The 20,771-nt window shown below is 38.5% G+C and overlaps 3 protein-coding genes across 3 annotated transcripts in view; 1 reads left to right on the plus strand and 2 right to left on the minus strand.

The window, feature by feature from the left end:
* The first annotated feature begins 2,402 nt into the window (after positions 1 to 2,402).
* Positions 2,403 to 6,193, plus strand: leg1.1 (liver-enriched gene 1, tandem duplicate 1). Its single transcript, XM_016250222.1, has 6 exons — positions 2,403 to 2,757; positions 3,572 to 3,664; positions 3,744 to 3,928; positions 4,515 to 4,636; positions 4,796 to 5,034; positions 5,854 to 6,193. Exons 1-6 carry the CDS (start codon positions 2,463 to 2,465, stop codon positions 6,003 to 6,005), a joined length of 1,086 nt encoding a protein of 361 aa, XP_016105708.1. The 5' UTR covers positions 2,403 to 2,462; the 3' UTR covers positions 6,006 to 6,193.
* A 1,220-nt stretch (positions 6,194 to 7,413) lies between these two features.
* Positions 7,414 to 18,728, minus strand: themis (thymocyte selection associated). Its single transcript, XM_016250221.1, has 6 exons — positions 18,174 to 18,728; positions 17,048 to 17,185; positions 14,675 to 15,136; positions 11,290 to 12,359; positions 8,407 to 8,527; positions 7,414 to 8,058 (listed from the first exon to the last, which is right to left on the minus strand). Exons 1-6 carry the CDS (start codon positions 18,262 to 18,264, stop codon positions 7,886 to 7,888), a joined length of 2,055 nt encoding a protein of 684 aa, XP_016105707.1. The 5' UTR covers positions 18,265 to 18,728; the 3' UTR covers positions 7,414 to 7,885.
* Positions 18,729 to 18,819: 91 nt separating this feature from the next.
* Positions 18,820 to 20,771, minus strand: part of ptprk (protein tyrosine phosphatase receptor type K) — a 181,663-nt gene continuing 179,711 nt past the window's right edge. Inside the window, exon 32 of the mRNA XM_016250223.1 lies at positions 18,820 to 19,834. Within this exon, the coding sequence (XP_016105709.1) occupies positions 19,781 to 19,834 (54 nt within the window). The 3' untranslated portion in view covers positions 18,820 to 19,780. The remainder of the gene's footprint in view (positions 19,835 to 20,771) is intronic.

Consider the following 20,771-nt stretch of genomic DNA (forward strand, 5'->3'; position numbering starts at 1 on the left):
CGGCTCATTCTAACACGCCCCCACATGTCTACATCACTATGTGGGAAGATTTGCATAACGCCGCCCAAATGTTCACGCAAAGAAAGAAGGCGTAACTTTTATTCTCACTGTAGTATTGTTGTTGCTGTGTCCTGAAGACGCTGCGTGCTTTGTTGTGAAAGCGAAACTACTTTGTTTGGTCTTCCAAAAGAGGACGATATCCGCTTCGTCATGCCTGGAGCTGATCTGTGCTGGTCACTGAGGAAATACATTAACTTCACTGTGGATCACCGGATCGGCTTTCACCGTGGACGAAGCGGAGTCCGTGACGTAGACATGTGGGGGCGTGTTTAAACGAGCCGTTTTAGGTAGGTGTGGCTGACTCTTAACTTTTATAAAGAATATCTCTTTGGATTTGAGGCTTTAGTCTTTGCAACTTTACAGATCTTCGTTATGCACCAAGAGCTTGTAACACTCCAAAGAGAAAGAAACCATTGAAATCGCATCATATGACCCCTTTAATCCATAACTTGTGCCAAGTTATAGGGACCCAAACTGTTTAGTAGTGTAATCATTTATATTCATATTTCTATTACATTTATAAAATTGTTTGCATCTCTATAGCTCAAACAGAAGAGCACAGTGCTGGCAACACAGGTGACAAATTGCTAACCTAATCATTCAACTGACTCGTGTGGATCTGGAATGCACAATCACAAACATGCACATTTCATGCATTGACAAGGAAAAGAGGATCAATTAACTCTCTGTATTCTTGTTACTCTGTATACATAGTTTACGGGAAATTAATTCTGCTTGAAAGCAGTCCTAAAGATGATGTGTTTCAGTGCATTTCAATGCTGATCTAATGTATCATCTAAGAGATGTTGTTTGTTATCAACAAACATAAAATATGTTTGTATTTCTTCAGTGCCTATTTAAAAGATGGACTAAAGAAGCCAAAGGTTGCAAACATTATTTTTAGAACCTCTCATTATAACATAGCCCTATAAATGTTTGGATGTCCTCAGTGACACTTGGAGAAACAGACATGAAACTGTTATGGTGGGGTCGTGATCAGACTGTCCAAATATACTCTTCATGTTTGCAAACTGCTAGCTGACCCTAGGTCCATACTGTGTCAAGTTAAATGTTACGCAAGTTGCTCACTGCTCTCAAGTAATACATTATACAAGTCATTGATTTTTTGTTCCCCCTATAAAGAATATATGACAGTTACATTAAAAATGGTGCTGTTATAACAGCTGTTACTGGAGTAATACTCTCCAAAGGTACATTTTGTATTGTTTTTACCCCTAAAAGGGTACACTAGAGGCTTTTGCACCGGAGGAACTATTGCCGGAAATACCTGCTTTTTGCTGAGTTCACACAGCAGGACCTACTAACAATTTTAGTTATAGGAAACACCTTTTAGGTAGACTAAATGTGACCCTGGAGCACAGAAGCAGTGTTGAGTCGCTGGGGTATATTTGTAGCAACAGCCAACAATACATTGTATGGGTCAAAATGATAGATTTTTCTTTTATGCCAAAAATCATTAGGACATTAAGTAAAGATCATGTTCCATGAAGATATTTTGTACATTTCTTATAGTAAATATATCAAAACTTAATTTTAATATGAGAGTAACAGAGTAATATGCATTGCTAAGAACTTCATTTGGACAACTTTAAAGATGATTTTCTCAATATTTTGATTTTTTTGCACCCTCAGATTCCAGATTTTCAAATAGTTGCATCTCAACCAAATATTGTCCTATCCTAACAAACCACACATCAATGGAAAGGTTATTTATTCAGCGTTCAGATGATGCATAAATCTAAATTAAAAAAAAATCGAAACTTACGACTGGTTTTGTGGTCACAAATAAGCTCCTACTTCAGAGTAGGGTCTAACACAGCACTAAAGGAACTACCAGTGAAGCATGCCATGCGAAACACCCGGCACCCACCATTTTTAAAAGCTATGCAAACTCACAGTTTATATATTACTCCACGAACACTGAAAACTCGATAGCTGGACTGACACTGAAGTCCAGGCACTTCTCAGTCCTCCATCCTCAAGTTGTTGACATTTTTGAATGCCGCGCTTAAATGACACTGCTGTCAGTCGGCTATTAGTTCCAAGAGGTCCTAATAGTTCCTTTCGCTCCAACAGTAGCACATGGCACTGCTAATTAAACTAAAATATTTAATTCAGTCACAGTCGCTTTGGGTGAAAGTGTCTTCCAAATGCATGTAAGTACATGGTACCCAGTTTTTTTAAGGTGTACAGTATTGAGAAAATTGAGCATAAAAATGTTTATCATATTGGAGAGAATGTCTCTACTCGTATGCATCTGTCCCCACCCACTCCCCCCGTTTGGCCCTTTCTCCATTTGGGACCAAAGTCCTTTGGTTGCCCATAAATTAAAGCTCTTCCACTGAGCACAGCACTTCAGCAGTCCAACTCGATTCTCCAGCATGGGTTTCATCAGCGCGGTGGCTGCTGTAGTCTTGTTAGCTGTGCTCGGCCAGACAGCAGTAGTGACCGAGAATGGTCTTCCTATTCAGTGGGACAAAGCCCCAATCGAGCTTTCCCAGCTGCCCACAGTCGACGGGGTGATTCAGGTAAACCCATGGGACTACTTACAGAGAATGGCCTTGTACAAGTTGCTGATCAATTCTACCGATCCCTACATGAGCTCCATGGGCCCTGGAGAGAAAGAGAGCCCTCTGTGGAGTCTTCCTCTGCAGCTGGGCTGGAAACTCCGATCAGGTATGATCTATTACCTCTGTGATGTAACAATAAGAAACAAGCAATGTATTTAGCTTTGTATCAGAATCAAATTAGCCAAATGTTCCAGTTATGATGAATGGTTTACTCCTGAGAACGTGCAGAACCCATTAAACATGCATCTTACTGTACACTATAAACATTTAAACACAGGAACAGTGATAATGTGAATACTGGTGTGTGTAGGCAGTTGTGTGACATGCTTCGAATTTGATTGGAGATAAGTAATTTCCAAAGCAATCAGACTGAACACACTTCTAGACAGCTACAGTACGTGTGTATGTAGCAGTGAAAATACGTTTACGTCCCTATCCAAACTAGTTAGCTTCCTCCCCAAAAAGCCCATCCCCATTCTGCAAGATACTGTGAGACTTAAATGCAGTACCAACAAATAAAGTTAGAAATATGCAATGCAAGAAAGGTATCCTAAGCCTATAGGTTGCAATAAATAATAGAATACATACTGTGTGCTGGGACAAAAATGGCCTCACAACTTTGGAAACCTGAAAAATGTCAGTATATTGAGAACCTCCCAACAGCTTAATAAACACTATTAAACAATGGTTTATTTTTGAAAGGTTTCGGGGACAGTTAGGGGCTCTGTATAAAAAACATTACATCGTGTGTGAGAATAATTAAAATACCTCGAAAAATAATTGGGCGAAAAAGCTGCGTTGCATATACATGCTGTACGAATGTAAATATAAATACATACGCACTTGCACTTAGGAAGTCTATATTTAAATCCATAAGGAAATTGAGCTTTGGTTGTCACCTGTTTCAAATGCCATCTCAGGCCGGCTGACTGACCCAAGCCCTGGCAGTAGCAGCACTTGTGGATTGGAAAGTTCAGAGCCGGTTTGCATCTCTCCTCAGAGCTGGTATGCATGTAAGTGCAGCTCTGTATTTGATGGATGAAAAGTGAACTGTCCCGTCTTTTCTCATTTTGGCACTTTCACTCTCTCTAGGTATGAACTACTACATGTCTGTGCTTCCCTTCCTGGCAGCAGTTCAGACAGGTGTAGTTGGGAAGGGTGAGATTCAGCTGCACGTCCAGGCTCCAGCAGAGGGGGCTCAGGATTACTGCTCCAGCTTCACAGACTGCTCCACCAAATATCCTGATGCCATGACTAAGTGGGAAACATTTTTCCAGGTGTCATTTTTATTTATTTTTTGTTTACTTCAGATGCACATTTAGGATGAATTCAGGTAAAACGGGACTGGGAAACCACCCTAATTAACCTGAATTCACCCTACATTTGTTCATTTAGCATTTCTAAAGTGAAACGAGTTTACTTAAGACTGCTTCTGTAACACACACTTACAGACTCACTACAGCAGTAAGAGCAATTATCATGCATGCACACATGGAATATTTGCACACACCACAAGACTACGTAAACTCTATGTGAACTCCCCATGTAAAAAAAAAAAATTATTATAATTTTTGACTATAAAAATGGTGAAAAACCAATGGCATCCAGTCACAGCACCTACACATAGTAGGCTCAGAAAGTCTGTGACGACATACCAGATCAATGACAAATCAATATCTTTGTCATAAAATGAAGAATACTAAATTCACTATCTCCAGGTCAGTAACTAGATGCAAGTAAACGTGTGATACTGACCATGTACCAAAGATTTTCAAACTTGTAATGCTAATTCAAGCGCATATCATCAATTAAGCAAAGAGATTTTTTTTGCTCACTATTACTCTTTTCTGTGGTCCTCTATAGTCTTTGCAGCAGATCAGTAACTCTGACGACACAGATTTCAACAAGAAGGACAAGATCCTGGGACTGCTGTGGGCAGCAGAAGAGGCATCTCTACAAACCGCCTCCTTGGCCTGCAGTGAAAGGTCCATATATACTCTATATATACACTTAATAAAGCATTCGAACTGTTGCTCAATGACATCGTGCCATTCCCTTTATCCAAATATGTGTGGATATTCGTCCAGCCTCAGTTTGGCAGGTGCCTTATGTTGTAATAAGGCTTCTTTAACTCTGTGCTGTAGGCAGAAGTTGTACTCGTCTCCTGAGGTGCGCTTTGGACAGGGCTGGCTCAACTCAGCAGCATATGTAGCAGCTGCTCATTTCCACGCCAACATCGAGAAGTCCGAGAAGTACATGGCTCCTCTGCCGAGCCGAGTGCTGCAGGAGACTGATAGCCCACCCAACATTCCCGATCTCAGCGCTGAAGAGAACCACGCACTCCACATCTTCGGCTGGATGAACCGTGTGAATCAAGTGCTTGGTAAGAGTCTCCGAGGAAATGGAGCGAGGGAGAAAAGTTATACATTAGGGGTCCAGACGTCTGAGAACACTAGTGAAACTGCTTCAGTGCTGGAATGCATTCTTTTTTATCCACTGAATAAAATTGAAAAGGTAACTTTTAATTTGAGAAGGTCTTAGGATTTTAATGTCACCCTTCTGCTTTAATGGGATAGTTCACCCAGAGCTTTTCATTCTGTGTTTTTCTTCATACAATTAAATTCTATTCAAAATCTTGAATGTGTGAGTAAATGATAATGGAATTTTTATGTTTTGGTTAACTATCCCATTAATGACAGCAGTAGAGGAGCAACATGAACAAAACCTGATGATCATGTTCTCCAGCATGATTTGAGATGTTCCAAAGAGCTTTAGGGGAATAAGAAAATCTGACCATCTCTACAAAGATATTCATTAAAATGTTTACATTTTGAATTCCAGATTGTCAGTGTGGTCTTAGACATTTGTACCATGCTACATGTGTCTGTTGTGCAATACACTGATGGATTAATAAAAAAGTGAACAGTGACTAGATCATGCAATGCACATTTTCAGTGGGAGACAATTTCACATGCTTTCATTATGTTGCACAGAGAGCTTCTTGGTTTGCTTGTAGAAGAGCGCAACTGTTGCAAAATGAAATCTTCACACAATAGTAGAGTGATTACCAGGCTAAGTTTTTTGACAAGTGACCATTTGCAATATCAACCAATAGAAATGAAAACATCCAGTCTCAGGCCATGCAGGTGATTAAGAGAATTATTTAGAATTTTTGAAGTTGTATTTATTCATTTGTAAACAGGTGGTTCCCTCGTGAATCTCTGGCGGAGAGCGATGTGTTCACCTCAGGCTCGGGAGAAAGGTCAAGGCCTTCTTCACGACCTCATTCTTGACCCCAAGTTCCCTGGTACCAGTCTGATGGCAATCCTGACCGAGATGACCACCAGCTGCTGACACATCATCTGTTAACAATCTGGGTGGAATCAATCTGTTTAGAGCGGTGTACATCAAACAGCTTCTTAATCTGCAGATGTTGGCTGTGTCCATAACAACGCAGCATCCCAGATATTGTACCATGACAGTCAGTGCAAAACACAGCATTTGTATCTTTAACAAAATAAAAACAGAATAAAAAAATCAAACATGGCTGCTTTCCATCTCCTTTATTCAAAGTAAACCAGAAAATGTGGTTTCTTTCTCCACCAAATAATGCAAAAACAAAAAAAACACCCACTTTCAATTCTATGATATATAACCTAACTGACCTTTTTTAGGTCTGAGATAAATATAACCTTAAGTTAACAAAAACTATTGCATCAAAAGCAGCTGTCACTGTGGCGGTACCCTTTTAAAAGGTACTAATATGTACCAGTTAGGTACAATGTGTACACTTTAGGTACTAATATGCAGCGTTAAATAAATAAGGTTTAAAAGTGTACCTCTTGAAAAGGCACCACCCCAGTGACAGAGTGCATGATCCACAAGCCTTTCTCTCCAAGCATAGCTGCAGCCTGGAGAGATTCAGAGACTTGGCAATAGAAAGACCATTTCTAACAGCGGTGTTGTCATTGCATTTTTGTCCAATGCCAATAAATGTAAACATTTTGAATTCAATTTAAATTCCCATTATAAGCCATGTTGACAGGGGTGGCATTTCATAATTCAAGTCATTGTAATACATTAACACTATTTGTCGTGCACACCAATGTAACAGCAGGCTAAAACAACACAGTCTTGGACACATCGGTAAACAGATGCTAAACGGAGTTTTTTTGGCATCTGTACAGTGATGTGCATTTAAGAGCAGATTGTGATCCAGTCTGTTGTAGAACCACCTTTAAAAAAAAAAAAGTGGCTTCGAGAAATCGATTTCTGTGCGATTTATTAATATCTCAGATCTGCATTCTTTGTGGTTTTCAAAAAAATATTAATAATATTGTGTGGAAAATAATATACAATATCTGAATTTTTGGATTTGCTAGTAAGCCCACTTCTGTGAAGACTTTGTAGATTTGTTTATTTGGAATGATCGACGCGGTTTTAATCATTCAGCCTACAACTCTGCTGAGATTTTTTAAGTAGCAATCGCTTCTCTGATAATACACAACTATATACTTCAAAACAAAACTGCTTTTCTTTAAAAATTCTGCTTTTAAAGAAGTGGCCACACAGATCTACAGGTTCTGGCTGCTGAAATGAGTGTGACTTTCTTTTTATTGAATAATGTGTTGCCTGGAATTATGTGCCATATATGGTAGGGAGTAAATATATGAATAAATATGACACCTACAATTGGAAGATTATGTACTGTGTGTTTCACCAGACATTATTTATTACTTATACTTACAGTATAATTACAGGGGTTATTACTTATTACCGTTTCATAACAAACAGTACACCAGTTAATACAAGCACCATAATATCCAATGGATCTTGCACACAAATTCAAGGGGGAAAAGGATTTGAACGAATATATAACATGCAGTAAATCAGGGTCAGACCATCAACTGACCAAACAAAGACGATGCTGAACTAATGTACTTTAACCTGTTCACTCCAAGCTTGGCATTAATCCCATTAAGAGAAGCTTTTCCAAAAAGCCTCATGTCTGCTCTCCTACAGGGCTAATAAGTACATTTTTGCTCTGGGATCTGAAAACATGGAAGACCTTAACTTAATAAATTATTTGCATTCCATCAGATTTATAGTAATGTGATTATTAAACAGACTTTGGCCATGTCAGTCACGTCATGTGAAATTAAAGCAAGTGGGTTTGGAACACAGCCATAGTGAACTCCGTGTGTGTTGAACCATGTTGTGTCTTCGTAGTATACTTATATTGTGTTACTCGGTTTTCCTTTGCCCATGTTAATGTCTTGCTCATTGAATGTCCTCCTTATACTGTCAAGCTGATCTTCATCTATGTATTCATAATCATGCACATCATTGTCGTCATCTTCAAGTTTTGTGATGGATATGTTGTCCAAACTTCGGCCCTTGGCAAGATCTGAGGGAGGGGGAATCAAACGGCCACTCAAAATTTGGGTGAGGACAACAAGGACACACAAGCTTTAAAACACAGCCGGTTAAAGGTGAAGTGTGTACTTTTTCCTTTTTTTTTTTTTTCAACAGAGTGAGTCTGGGGCCAATGGCAGGTGGAGCAAATGTTCAGGGGCCTCATTTATAAAACATGCGTGTGCACAGATTTGATCAAATTTGATTAAAGTGCGTGTTTCTATGCAACATTTTATCAATGAGGCCCACGGACACGGCTATTTCAGTTGACGCTGAAATAGCACAAATAGCACACTTATGCTGATAAACACTGACGAGGGATGTAGCAGAATGTTCCTACCTTTCTGCAGGGTAGGCTTTGGGAAAAGGACCGGACTAATGGGAATCTTTTTGTCCTTTCCATTTTTCGAGTCACTGCATTGCATGAAGTCATCTTGCTTAAAAGGTTCGACACAATGACTCTGTGACAGGGATGAGAGAACATGAAATTACGCAATGTATATATAATAAGTGAATATAAAAGTTCCATTACAGTAAAAAAAAAATGTAATCAGTCTTTTCAACACTCCTAGTACAAATCATGGACAAACAGATCGTCAGATAGCAGATTTGGACTAAATCAGAGTTTTGGTGAAAAAAAAAAAAACTATTGGTGAACATAGCACTAAAACAAATAAACAACAGCAACAAAACCTGTTGAGGAAAAACAGGTCTCATTTCAATTAATTACACCACATCATATTCAATTAATAACTATGACGTCTACACATTACATTAAAAATGTATGTAATGTTATTTAGCAGTATATATTGCTTTGGAACATAAGTATCATAGCGCCATATAACATACGTAAATACATTCATGTGGTACACATGTCATTATAGTCCAGGCTTAAAATGCAACAATCAGTTTTTATACAGTTCTTAACAATACATCCCTGCTATGTCTTTCTATCCTCCTCCTACTATGTCTGTGAGATCTGCCTGTAAAATTGAACAGTTTGAACAGTTCAGTTCTTATTGCATTGTCTTAGTAAAAGAATCCACTAGGAGGCGCCTAGCAGTTTTATAAGCCTTCTACCATATTACAGTCCACCTCACTGTTATATGAGCTTCTGTGATATATCAGTGTGTGGGATTAGTTTCTGCAACTGTTCAGTGAGGGGTGTTTATTAATGGTTCTGTACATACAATTAATTAAATGTGCATTTAAAATGCAGATCTGCATGCATATTCAGCTTGTTCCATATGTTAGGTCTCTGAAAATATTCTGACATTAATTATCGGATTTTTCACATTTAGTTTGTTACACTTTCAGATTTCACACATTAAAATTATTTTCAACAATTATTTAGAATATAATGCAATGTTAATCATTTAAGAGAATTCCTATCTGCACAATGCATTTCTCATTTACAAAGTGTAATCAGTGTGAATGTCTTCCGCTTCTCTGGATATTTTCACTGTGTGCATCGGGCCATTGTCTTGCTGGAAAAATTCTTTGATACTTAAATGCAGAGCTCTGGCTTCTTGTTCACTTACGATAACGGCATGTGTTAAATATGTGTTAAATATTGAATGTTGGTAACTATAACATCCTCTGCATCTCTGTGTGAAATAAGATTGCAAAATAAAAGCATCTCATCATGCGTGAATCATGTGTGACACCTTATGTTTCATAGACCATCTGCTTGTAATTTACAATATCTCTAATCTGTCGAAATCTAAAACACAAGTAGTATAAGTATTTATTATGCGTCTTCGGTTTTGCTTTTTTCTCATTTATTGACAGTAATAATTACAAAGCATTTGATTATTTTTTAATTGTTATCTATCATCCAATATCCATGTATTGTCTGAATGCATTAGCAGATTTTTTTTTTTCAAGTTAGAAAATATCTGCCATCTGCCACTTAGTAAAGTAAATTTGTCTGGTTTTAAAGGTGCTGTATGTAAGTTTTTGACTACTAAAGCATAAAAATACCATAATATGTTTGCAGATATTTAAGAAACATGCCAAGTTAACATTTGTTTATCTGAAAAACAATGCTACAGTCAGTTATTCTCCTTTGAAAATGTGCGTTCCGGGCCAGAATGTCGGTCTCTGTTTTGGATTGTAAAACCCGCCCACTGCCAGTTTACCCAATTGTATTTTGGCACCCCGGGTTGCCAGTTGGCGGGAAACACAGCATATTTCAGTCATGGAAGCTGGCAAACGAAAGTGTTGGTGTCGTCAATCTGGCAACCTGCGTGTGCATCAAGTCTGAGGAGGAGGGACCGGTTGAAAAAACCCCTCTCCAATATTTAGAATTTGGACTGCAATACCTAGTTCAACCACTCGGTGTCAATCCTACATACAGCACCTTTAAGGATGTTTAAACTCATGACTTAAAGTCATTTTTGCAGTTTAGCTCATTGACCATACCATAAGTAAATTTCACACGTGTTTTCTTTTTTTATCTTAATGCTTTAGTATTTTGTACTTACAAGTGTTCTGTGAATGAAACTTAGCATGACACTCTCCTATCTCTACTGCACACAAGCTCTTAAATAGCCCCTTAAATGATTTACAGTAAGCAGTCTGAGTCTCACGTAGCCTCACTTTTGATTATTTCTGTGAAGTCAGGTCCACTTTACACCTTATTCTGGCTAAGAAACACATGCCACCCAAAGATCTCGTTTGGCTACTTGCTTCTATGGGCTTTAAACAAAATATTCTCTCACACATGTGAAGCCACAAACTTTGGCAAATCCATGAGCTACTTTCAAAGGCAGACTGATGAAAACATAAGTACCCTGACTCCAGGATGTTGCACAAAGCCGTCAGACTGGAACTGGTGATTTCAGCCAGCTCTGGTCATTTCCTATGCAGTATTCATCAGATGGTCTGTGAATGGTTTGTGGGTGTGCCGTCCAATGGTGTGGTCACAAAATACAATGAATCATACAGGAATAATGACGGCGAAATAAACATCCTAAGCTATTCTACCGGCTAACAAGCCAATGAACTCTAAATAACTGCTTTATAAACAGTCTCTTTTTTTACGGATCATTGTGGATCTTCAGTTTTGCTTTGTTGCTAAATTATGAACATTCGCCGAACCTAGAGGCTTGCTATTGCTTCGCACAGCAAATTTGAGTGTCATAGCTCACCATACGTGCAAAGGGATGAAGTGTTTTGAGTGTGAAGTCTCTAACACAAAATGCAATGAAATACAGTTTACCTGTGGAGAGCAGCTGGAGTTCTCACTGTTTACGCTCTCAGATCTGGATGACAGCATTTTGGGAGGTCGTGGTGGAGGGTCTTTGGGTTTTTTGGGAGGTCGTGGAGGGGGTGTGATGGTAGTAACGGCGTATCTCCTGAGTGTGTAGTAACAGTCCTCTGAGATCTCCTCGATGGCTGAATTTCCACTACATATTGGACTCTCGCCATCCCAGTGCTGTTTTATGTTGAGGATCAAGTCTGAGCGATTGACTGGCACCTCCCTGATCTCTGAGAGGTCAGTGTTTGAAATGAGGAGGCAAGGGTCAGAGATCTCCTCCTCAATGTGCAGACCGGGTGCTCCAGCCAAAATGTCCACCTTCAGAGAGAGGTCACGCACAGACACATTGACGTTGAAGGGCAGCGGGAACCATCGGCATATTTCCGCAATGGTGTATTGACGCTTGTCTTTAACAAGCTCCATGAATCCCCCCTCCAAACACACGGGGAGGCGCACAGACTCCTTCACCTCCGTCTTTTGGCTTTTCTCTGTAACTTTCAGACATTGAAAAGCATCAGCTGCCCTCTTGGTCCCATTGTGTGAAAGCGCACAGCTTTTGCCTTTTGTCACGATGAACTCATCTCCAGCATTAACAGAAGTGAGCCCGTTGTACACAGACTCAAACTCCCTGGTGGCGACCACACGTATCTGTTCGGTCTCGCTGCGCGCTCGCTCCAGATCGTAGGCGGTGGGGAACTGTCGCGGCCGGCGCTTGAAGCGACCGTTGTAGGACTCCGGAATAAGAAAGTGTCTTGTTGATTCACGGCCCATTTCCGAGGCCAGTATTCGCTTAGCAGAAAAAGCATGATGAATGATCACCTGTTTGGAATGGAAAAGCATTTCCAGCTCTGGCGAAAGCTTGAAAGGTCTTTCACATGACAACTTGGCCACCACAGGAAAAAACTCTCGAGGCCTCTTGAAAACGTCCATAAGAGAGAGAGGCTGCACAAAGGAGTCACAGTCAAACTGTTCGGTGACATCCACCACCTCCACGTCCAAATTTGATGGGACAAGCATAATTTTCTCACTGACTGTGGGAAGAAAGAGTAAACACAGAGAACAGACGTGAGCAGAACAGGTTTACGTGTAAGCCAATTACCTGAACGCTTTCATGCACAAATTGTCCCACTGAATCGAATGTGATGGTTTATGTACAAATGGATTTATTAACATTTTTACAAATGTTATGTCGATAGGGACATATATTTCATTTGCTGCTGGTGTCCCTGTGTTTTCTCTTTGTGTCTCCTTGTTGCTCCTCCCACTATCCACTTCACAAGTTTGGGAGTGCCACCTGATTTGGGTTCCAGCTCATTAAGGTGTGAGTGGAACAGTATATAGCAGAGGTGTCCAAACTCAGTCCTGGAGGCAGTAGCCCCTCACTGCAGAACAAAGATCCAGGGGGTGGGGTTGAATCCACATCTAGGGGGTGGAGGTGGTAGGTTTAGGGGTGGAGATGGGTGGGTTTAAGGATCAGGGAGTTGTGACGGGTAGGTTTAGGTATATGTAAGGTGGTAGGAGTTGGATTTGGATCCAACCTCGCCCCCTGGATCTTGTGTTCTGCAGTGAGGACCATCTCCCTGGAGGGCCGGTGTCCTGCAGAGTTTAGCTCCAACTTGCCTCAACACACCTGCCTGAAAGTTTCTAGTATGCCTAGTCAAACCTTGATTAACTAGTTCAAGTGTGTTTAATTGGGGTTGGAGCTGAACTCTGTAGGACACTGGCCCTCCAGGAGCAGGATTGGACACCCCTGGTATATAGGAACCCAGAGAGTTCCAAATGGGAGAGAGGCTTTCATCTGAGAGACTGTCATCTTCCGGTCCCAGCACTTGATTCTTTTGTTGTACATGTTGTTGTAACTTGTAGTGGTTAAGTGCAAGTTATGCTGTGTGCTAACTTGTTTACGTATGGTAACTCTGTGTTTATAGTTACCCTTAACTAGTTGAAGTGTTAAAGTGATCACCTTGGTTGTGTGTATCTGTGTAGTCCTGGCCTGCGTGGCCAGATTTTCCTTTAAGTTTATCTATTGTTGAACTTCGTTATATCTTTGTTGTGGGATAATTTGTAGGGAGGAGGATGCCATTTAATTTGATAATTCATGTTTTCTATTGGTTTTTAAAAAGAGAGGGAGTAAGGAAAGGATTTGTCTTTGGTTTCTTTTTATTTTGAAGCTAGGTAAGTTATGTACACAAACCCTCAGTAAGTGTATCTTTTGTTTGTTATTTTGGCTGTTTCCCCTCCTGGAGTCTTAAGCTTGTATCCCACTGATTACCTAAAATAAAGCCTGTTATATTTTTTTACTTTGAAAGCTGGTGGTGTTGTAACTTGTGCTTGCACTCTCTCCTCGCAAACTTTTGTTACCCACCTTTCCCTCCCCTAGACCAAAAAGGGGGATCGTAACAAGTGGGGGCTCGTCTGGGATTTGAACCCGAGACCTCGCGCACCCGAAGCGAGAATCATACCCCTAGACTCTCTCTACCTGTGAATAAAGCCTAATGGATTCTTTTCAAGCTGATCTTTTTTTTATTCATCTGTAATGACCGAATCACAAAGCAAAAACATTTACAAAGCCTAAAATTAACCCTGTTTTATTTATCATGTTTTTATTTATTTATTTTACACAATAAGGTCCCTTTATTTAACATTAGTTAATGCATTAACTGACATTAACTAACAATGAACAGTACTATTTGCAATTGTTTTTATTTACTATAATTAGTTACAGTATTTATAAATCTTTATAACGTTAGTTAATAAAAATACAACTGTTCATTGTTAGTTCTTGTTATATCAGGTCTATAATATGAACAGATACAACTTTTCATTTTAATAATGTAATAGTAAATGTTGAAATTAACATAAACTTAGATTAATACATGCTTTCGAAGTAGCAATCAGTGTTAGTTTATGTTAGCTAATTTAGTTAAGTAATGTTAAGAAACGGAACCTTATTGTGAAGTGTCACCAAAATCTCTAAATGTCCTGTAAATAAGATAAATTTACTTGAAAAGTAAAAAGAATTATATTATCTCTTGCTTTCAGAGAAACCTAACTAAGATTACAATAAAAATAAATATGGCAGAGGTGTCAGGGAAAAAAAACAATTCAAAGGGAAAACAAATACATTTTTCTTACACCATTGTCAAATAATTCCTTCATGATTAAAGCATAAAGCTCATTTAACTTTGTTGAATTTCTCTGTAAACACGACTTAATACATCTTTGGGTCTTTTTAGGGAGTTTAGACATTTTTACAGGAAAACAAGCCAAAAAATATGCTGCATGTTGAGCTATAATCATGTTATTAACAATATTTGTGTAGAAATGAAACTAGTGTCATACTCACGCCTTGTAACAGCCTTTAGTTCATACACAGGGGTCAGCTTCAGCTCTCCAAATACATTCTCCAGCAAATTCGAGAATAAGAAGTCCTTCTTGGGAAGAGTTTTGACCTCGGTTACAGTCCTCTTTCTGCCTTTGGAGATTTTCCACTCTGCGATCTCTTTCAGGGTATAAAACTGGTTGTCCTGGCACTCTGTGAAGTGGCCTTGCTGGGAGAAGCTCAGGCTAAAGCAGAACTTGGGCTCTCTGTGTAGCAGCTCACATTGCACACGTCCACCGTTGAGCTCATGGGTGACGGCAGTGATTCTGAAGCTGTCTCCTTCCCTGATGATGCCCTGCGCCAGCTGAATCTCCGAACCGCTGAGGAAAACGGGCTGGGACAGTCTGTGGGAGCTGATATTGAGTGAGTCGGCTATCTCTTGTATGCTTCGGTACGGCTGACTGTCGGCCAACAGTTTGAACAAACCTGACACATAGAGCACAAGGTTAAGTCACTCCAAGAACCAAAAGTGGTGACAACATACAGAATGTGGATTATAACAAAAATACAAACACATTAACGTTTGTAGTGAGTCATTAACAGGCGCATCATACACCAATTATTTTGTATGGTGCATCAAACAAAGTCCTGTAAGATATGACCAGTGGAAAATACAAATCTTTGTCCACTGTCCACTATATCTGACTTATCCAAGAGAAGACAGAGCTTTTCATCCTTAAGGCATTCCACCACTCGGCTAAGATTGTCATGGAAATCACTATAGAGTTATGAAGAGCTGCTGACCATCACATATCACAAAGACAGTAGGATCAAACATCTGCACATAACTGGTAACGCAGCAGTGAGTTTGCTCTAATGAACCTTGCATCTTTGCATATTAGTCGCTGTTCACACTTTAGTTTATGGACCAATTCTCACTATTGACTAACTGTTAATTACAACTTTTGTCTTATTAATAGTTAGTAAGGTAGTTGTTAAGTTTAGGTATGTGTAGGATCTAAAATATGGTCATGCAGAATAAGACCTTAATATGTACTAATAATAATAATATGCATGCTAGTTAATAGTGAGACACTATACGACACTCCACGATATCATCAGAGACACAAAATCACTTTTGTGAAATGTCATTGTTCTTCGCTGTCCTACTAGAACAGCCGAGTCCCAACTTAAGAAACGGGATGATTTTAACATGACGTGAGTTGTAACACGGTCACTTTAACCTTTATGAAATGGTGTACAGGAATAAAATCACTATCGTACATAAGCACCACTCTTCTGAAGTTCAAATAGAAGTTGTAAGGCACTGTGTACAAATATGTGACCCTGGACCACAAAACCAGTCATAAGGGTCAATTGTTTTAAAATTGAGATTTATACATAAATACATGTAGGATGTATGTACATGTACATGTTAGGATCGGACAATATTTGGTCGAGATGCAACTATTTGAAAATCTGGAATCTGAGGGTGCAAAAAAATCTAAATATTGAGAAAATCATCTTTAAAGTTGTGCAAATGAAGTTCTTAGCAATGCATATTACTAATCAAAAATTAAGTTTTGATATATTTACGGTAGGAAATGTACAAAATATCTTCATGGAACATGATCTTTACTTAATATCCTAATGATTTTTGGTATAAAAGAAAAATGTATAATTTTGACCCATACAATGTATTGTTGGCTATTGCTACAAATATCCCCCAGCGACTTAACACTGCTTTTGTGCTCCAGGCTCACATATAAAGAATAAATATATGAAAAAAAAACCTTATTTTGTAATTTAATGCATTTTATGTGACAGAACTGGCATGACCAGAAGCAACAGCTTATCTTATTTAGTTTCATATGTAACATTTATTCAAAACATTCACCATGTGACACGTAGACACGTAGAATTATCGTGGATGAGCAGATGATGAGATTTGCAACATGACTTCCTCCATTTATATCTTTTGGACCCACAAAGACTGAACAAAATGGAAAGCCAACATCTGACACGACATACTTCAAACACGCGTACATCATACACGCGCATACTTCAAAATATGTTTTTGTTGTCGTTAGACTACGTTTTATGTATTTGCAATTATTTTATGTATGTGAACGGCATGCTTTATGAATAAAATACTTTAATTTGAAACATTTCAATTTAACCATTGATATTAAACAAGTTAAAATCAATTCATTAACAAAACAAATGCATGTACACATTTTCAACCGATGACAGGTAAATTGTAGATTCCTGTAGCAAATGGAATCAGTGGAAGGTGCTTCTCAAACAGACTGATCAAGCTTAGCTATTTTCGGTTGTTTTAAACCGAACATATTTTAACCAACAATAACCAGATCACTTGCTAATCACAAATAATACCTGGAAATTCCACAGGAATCTCAATCTCAGTGTTGCTGGAGGTCTGAGCAGTGAATCTGGTGATGGTGATATCAATGACTTTCAGCAAATCTCCCGTTGAAAGAGAACACTCTCTTCCAAACATCTCATACACGCAGCCTGAAAAAGAACCAATTGTTAAAGAGTTTAAAACACATTAAAATACATTCTAAACCTTATATAGCATTCCAAACCATTTCATCACAAGCACTGGAGTGCTATTGTGAGCAGTTAAATGACATTACAAAAGACATAATTCAGACTAAAAGGAACTAGAAAAAGATCAGAAAGAATTGGGTTTCCGCTCGGCATCATGTGGTTTGAAAATAAATGCAAATTTGTTTCTTCAACTGATAATTTCAGTACTTTTCTTACTAGTTAGTTACCTCTTAAACGTTTAAAAGTTATATAAAAGACGTATTTGTGAAAGCTGCTTTTGGTTCATATGTAAAAGCGTGCCCGTCTTCAAAGCTTAAACACAAATTGTGTAATAGGATTATGTTGCCTATTTTGCCTTTTATGATTTTTTTTAAAGCAGCAAACCTAATATGAATAAATAGTATCAATTTTTCACCATTTCAACCATTATAAAGCATTCCAAACCATTTCATCACAAGCACTGGAGTGCTATTGTGAGCAGTTAAATGACATTACAAAAGACATAATTCAGAATAAAAGGAACTAGAAAAAGATCAGAAAGAAGTGGGTTTCCGCTCGGCATCATGTGGTTTGAAAATAAATGCAAATTTGTTTCTTCAACTGATAATTTCAGTACTTTTCTTACTAGTTAGTTACCTCTTAAACGTTTAAAAGTTATATGACGTATTTGTGAAAGCTGCTTTTGGTTCATATGTAAAAGTGTGCCCGTCTTCAAAGCTTAAACACAAATTGTGTAATAGGATTATGTTGCCTATTTTGCCTTTTATGATTTTTTTTAAAGCAGCAAACCTAATATGAATAAATAGTATCAATTTTTCACCATTTCAACCAATAAGCATACACAAGCGGTTCTAGGCTTTACAATGTTGGAAATGCATAATTCCAGCTATTATTTGACTGTGAGGAGCAGATGAATTATGAGCAGGTAACTCTGCAGTTTTACTCTTACCTTGACAATATATTCCTGACTGGATCTGAAGCACTCTGGGGAACATTTTAGGATCCAGAACCTGCGTGAATTCATGCAGCGTCGTAGCCATCTTCTGCTGTGCTTTTACGAGGAGACGTTTTTAAAGCTCTGGACGGGCTGAGAGACGTGGCTCTGTACCTCGTGAATCCATAAAATGGTGGGTTAGATGGCAGAGGAACTCCCAGGATGCCCTTTGGCCCTCCAGACGCCCCTTGAGCTCAGCAGTGCAGACTGAGACGAGACTGTGAGGCATCCTGCGCAGCGGAGGAGGACAGGAAGCCGAGTGCAGCTCGAAGACCACAACTCAACGCAACGTTAAGCAAAGCTGCACCGGGTATCTGCAAAAAAATGCTTTGACATACACAAATCCCACATCCTCTGCCTGACTTCATGACACCAGGGCCAAAACAATGCGAAAACAACAGGGATCCAAATCACTGAAACAATGATCCATCCGACACCAGTTTCAGCGCATCGTTTACTCATTTTTATAGCAATATTTTCAAAGCTGGGAAACCACCACTAAATTTTGAACAAACCACATTTTAAAAGTATGCAAATTCATTCCAAACTGGAAGAAACTAATTCTTTAACACATCTTTTTTTTTTTATTCAAAGTATTTTTACTATTTGACATTGTAATACAGCCAACAACTACAGACAAAAAATACATAAGTTATTATTTCACATGATGGATTTTTTGTTGCCGTTTTGTTTTTTATAAAACGTCCGATCAGCATCGATACAGGCTGCATCTTTTTTCTTAAATTGGCTTTGATCCTAAACACACTGGAGTCTAATACTGTGTATATTTTTAATGCATACACTTCATTGTTTGTGTTTTTTTTCCATTTCCAGCACAATACAAATGTGAAAACGTCAGAAAAAAATAGAGCTCTTCTCTTTTCTCCTCAGCAAAAGAATAATTCACAATCAGTTATGCAAAACAAACCATGATAGCATGTGAAAGATAACAAAAAAAGAGAAAATACAATTTTCAAATACAACAAAAAATAACACTACTTAAATCTGTCTCATACATAAAAATCTACAAAGAGTGTTTGCAGTGAAAATTTCAGCCGAACGGGGAATGATAATGATTGTTTTGAGCTTTCAAAAATGCAAGTAAACAATAAATACAAACAATGTGCTTCATCCCTATAGACATATTTACACAAGTCTTTGGCTTATGGTCATCGTCTGCTACTAAAAATCAAAAGAACACATAATAAGCCAGCCATTAGTGCGGAATGCAGTCTTCTCGAGCCAAAGTCACACGCTCTCAATCGATGGATAAACATGTGTGTGTCTTTTCAAAACAATGTCCATTTATACTAGTACTACTATATATGGTTATTATTAACAGGAACAGTGATAGACACAAAGAAATAAAGAGCGTCTTCAGCATGCAACAGCTCGGGCTTACGGTTTCAAATGGCTGCACAAAATAAAAAATTTTAAAAAACGATTATATAAAAAAAACATGACCGGGTGGCTGGCACTTGAATTTCATGAAAGTCAACACAGATGCACAAATGGACACACACACACACACACACACGAGTCTGTATGAGATGATGTCTCCATTACGACGTCTCGATGTACTCCAGAGCCAGATCATAGCAAAAGCGGTACTGCTCCTGCAGAGCGAGAGGGAAATTATGAGCTTTACACAACACACGTCCAGACTGTGGCAATGATGAACTTAAAGCAGAGGCAAATATGAGCTTGACTGAAGCACAGGCTGACTCTCTGAAGAGCTGCAGAGGATGTGGTGAAGCTGTTTGAGCCACGCCAGATTATCATGAAAATATATCGAGCCCTGATAAACATCTCTCTTACTTGCGCTAAATGGCCAACTAACATACAAACATGAATTTCTAAATAATTAAAAAAAGAATACAATAAATAAGGAAGAATAAATTATAAAGTATAAAATAGATGTCTTTTTTTTGTTTAAAAAAAAAAAACATGGGCTTTATATGATGATTTGTTTGTGTTAGATTATTATTCAATGTTATATGTTTACACTTCTCTTAGCATTTATTGTGAAATTTCAGTGCTTGTTATAAAAGTCAACGCATTCAAAACATTTTTTTTTCCTAATCAGTACTTTTGTCGTTTCCAGTCAAATATCTCAGCACCCTTAAACCAGGATAAACTGACTTGAGATGCTGTGTTTCCAGAGAATGTATTTTTCTGAGCTCTCACGCGGCATTATATTACATGTGTCCTAAAGCAAGAAAAATCGGTTTGCCAGTGGAAGATATTTTTAGTCTTGCACGCAATGTTTCTTAAGTAAATGTATCTTGTTTTAAGGATGCTGGGATGTTCAACAAGACAAAAATGCAATGAGGTACAAATACACTTTTTTTTTATGGTGACATTGTTGCACTGTGATTACTCCAATAAGTAATATTAATTAATGTTGCTCATGTTCTCACTGTAGTGTTAGGATGAGGGGTTCGGTTTAAAGTTAGTTACTTGTAATTCTGTCGAATTGACTGTTATCACTATAGTAAGTGCATGTTAATACGTGGCACTAAAATGAAGAGTTTCTCCAGTGATTTGCTCTGC

This window comes from Sinocyclocheilus grahami, unplaced genomic scaffold (genome assembly GCF_001515645.1).
Source record: "Sinocyclocheilus grahami isolate Dianchi unplaced genomic scaffold, SAMN03320097.WGS_v1.1 scaffold975.1, whole genome shotgun sequence".
NCBI lineage: Eukaryota > Metazoa > Chordata > Actinopteri > Cypriniformes > Cyprinidae > Sinocyclocheilus > Sinocyclocheilus grahami.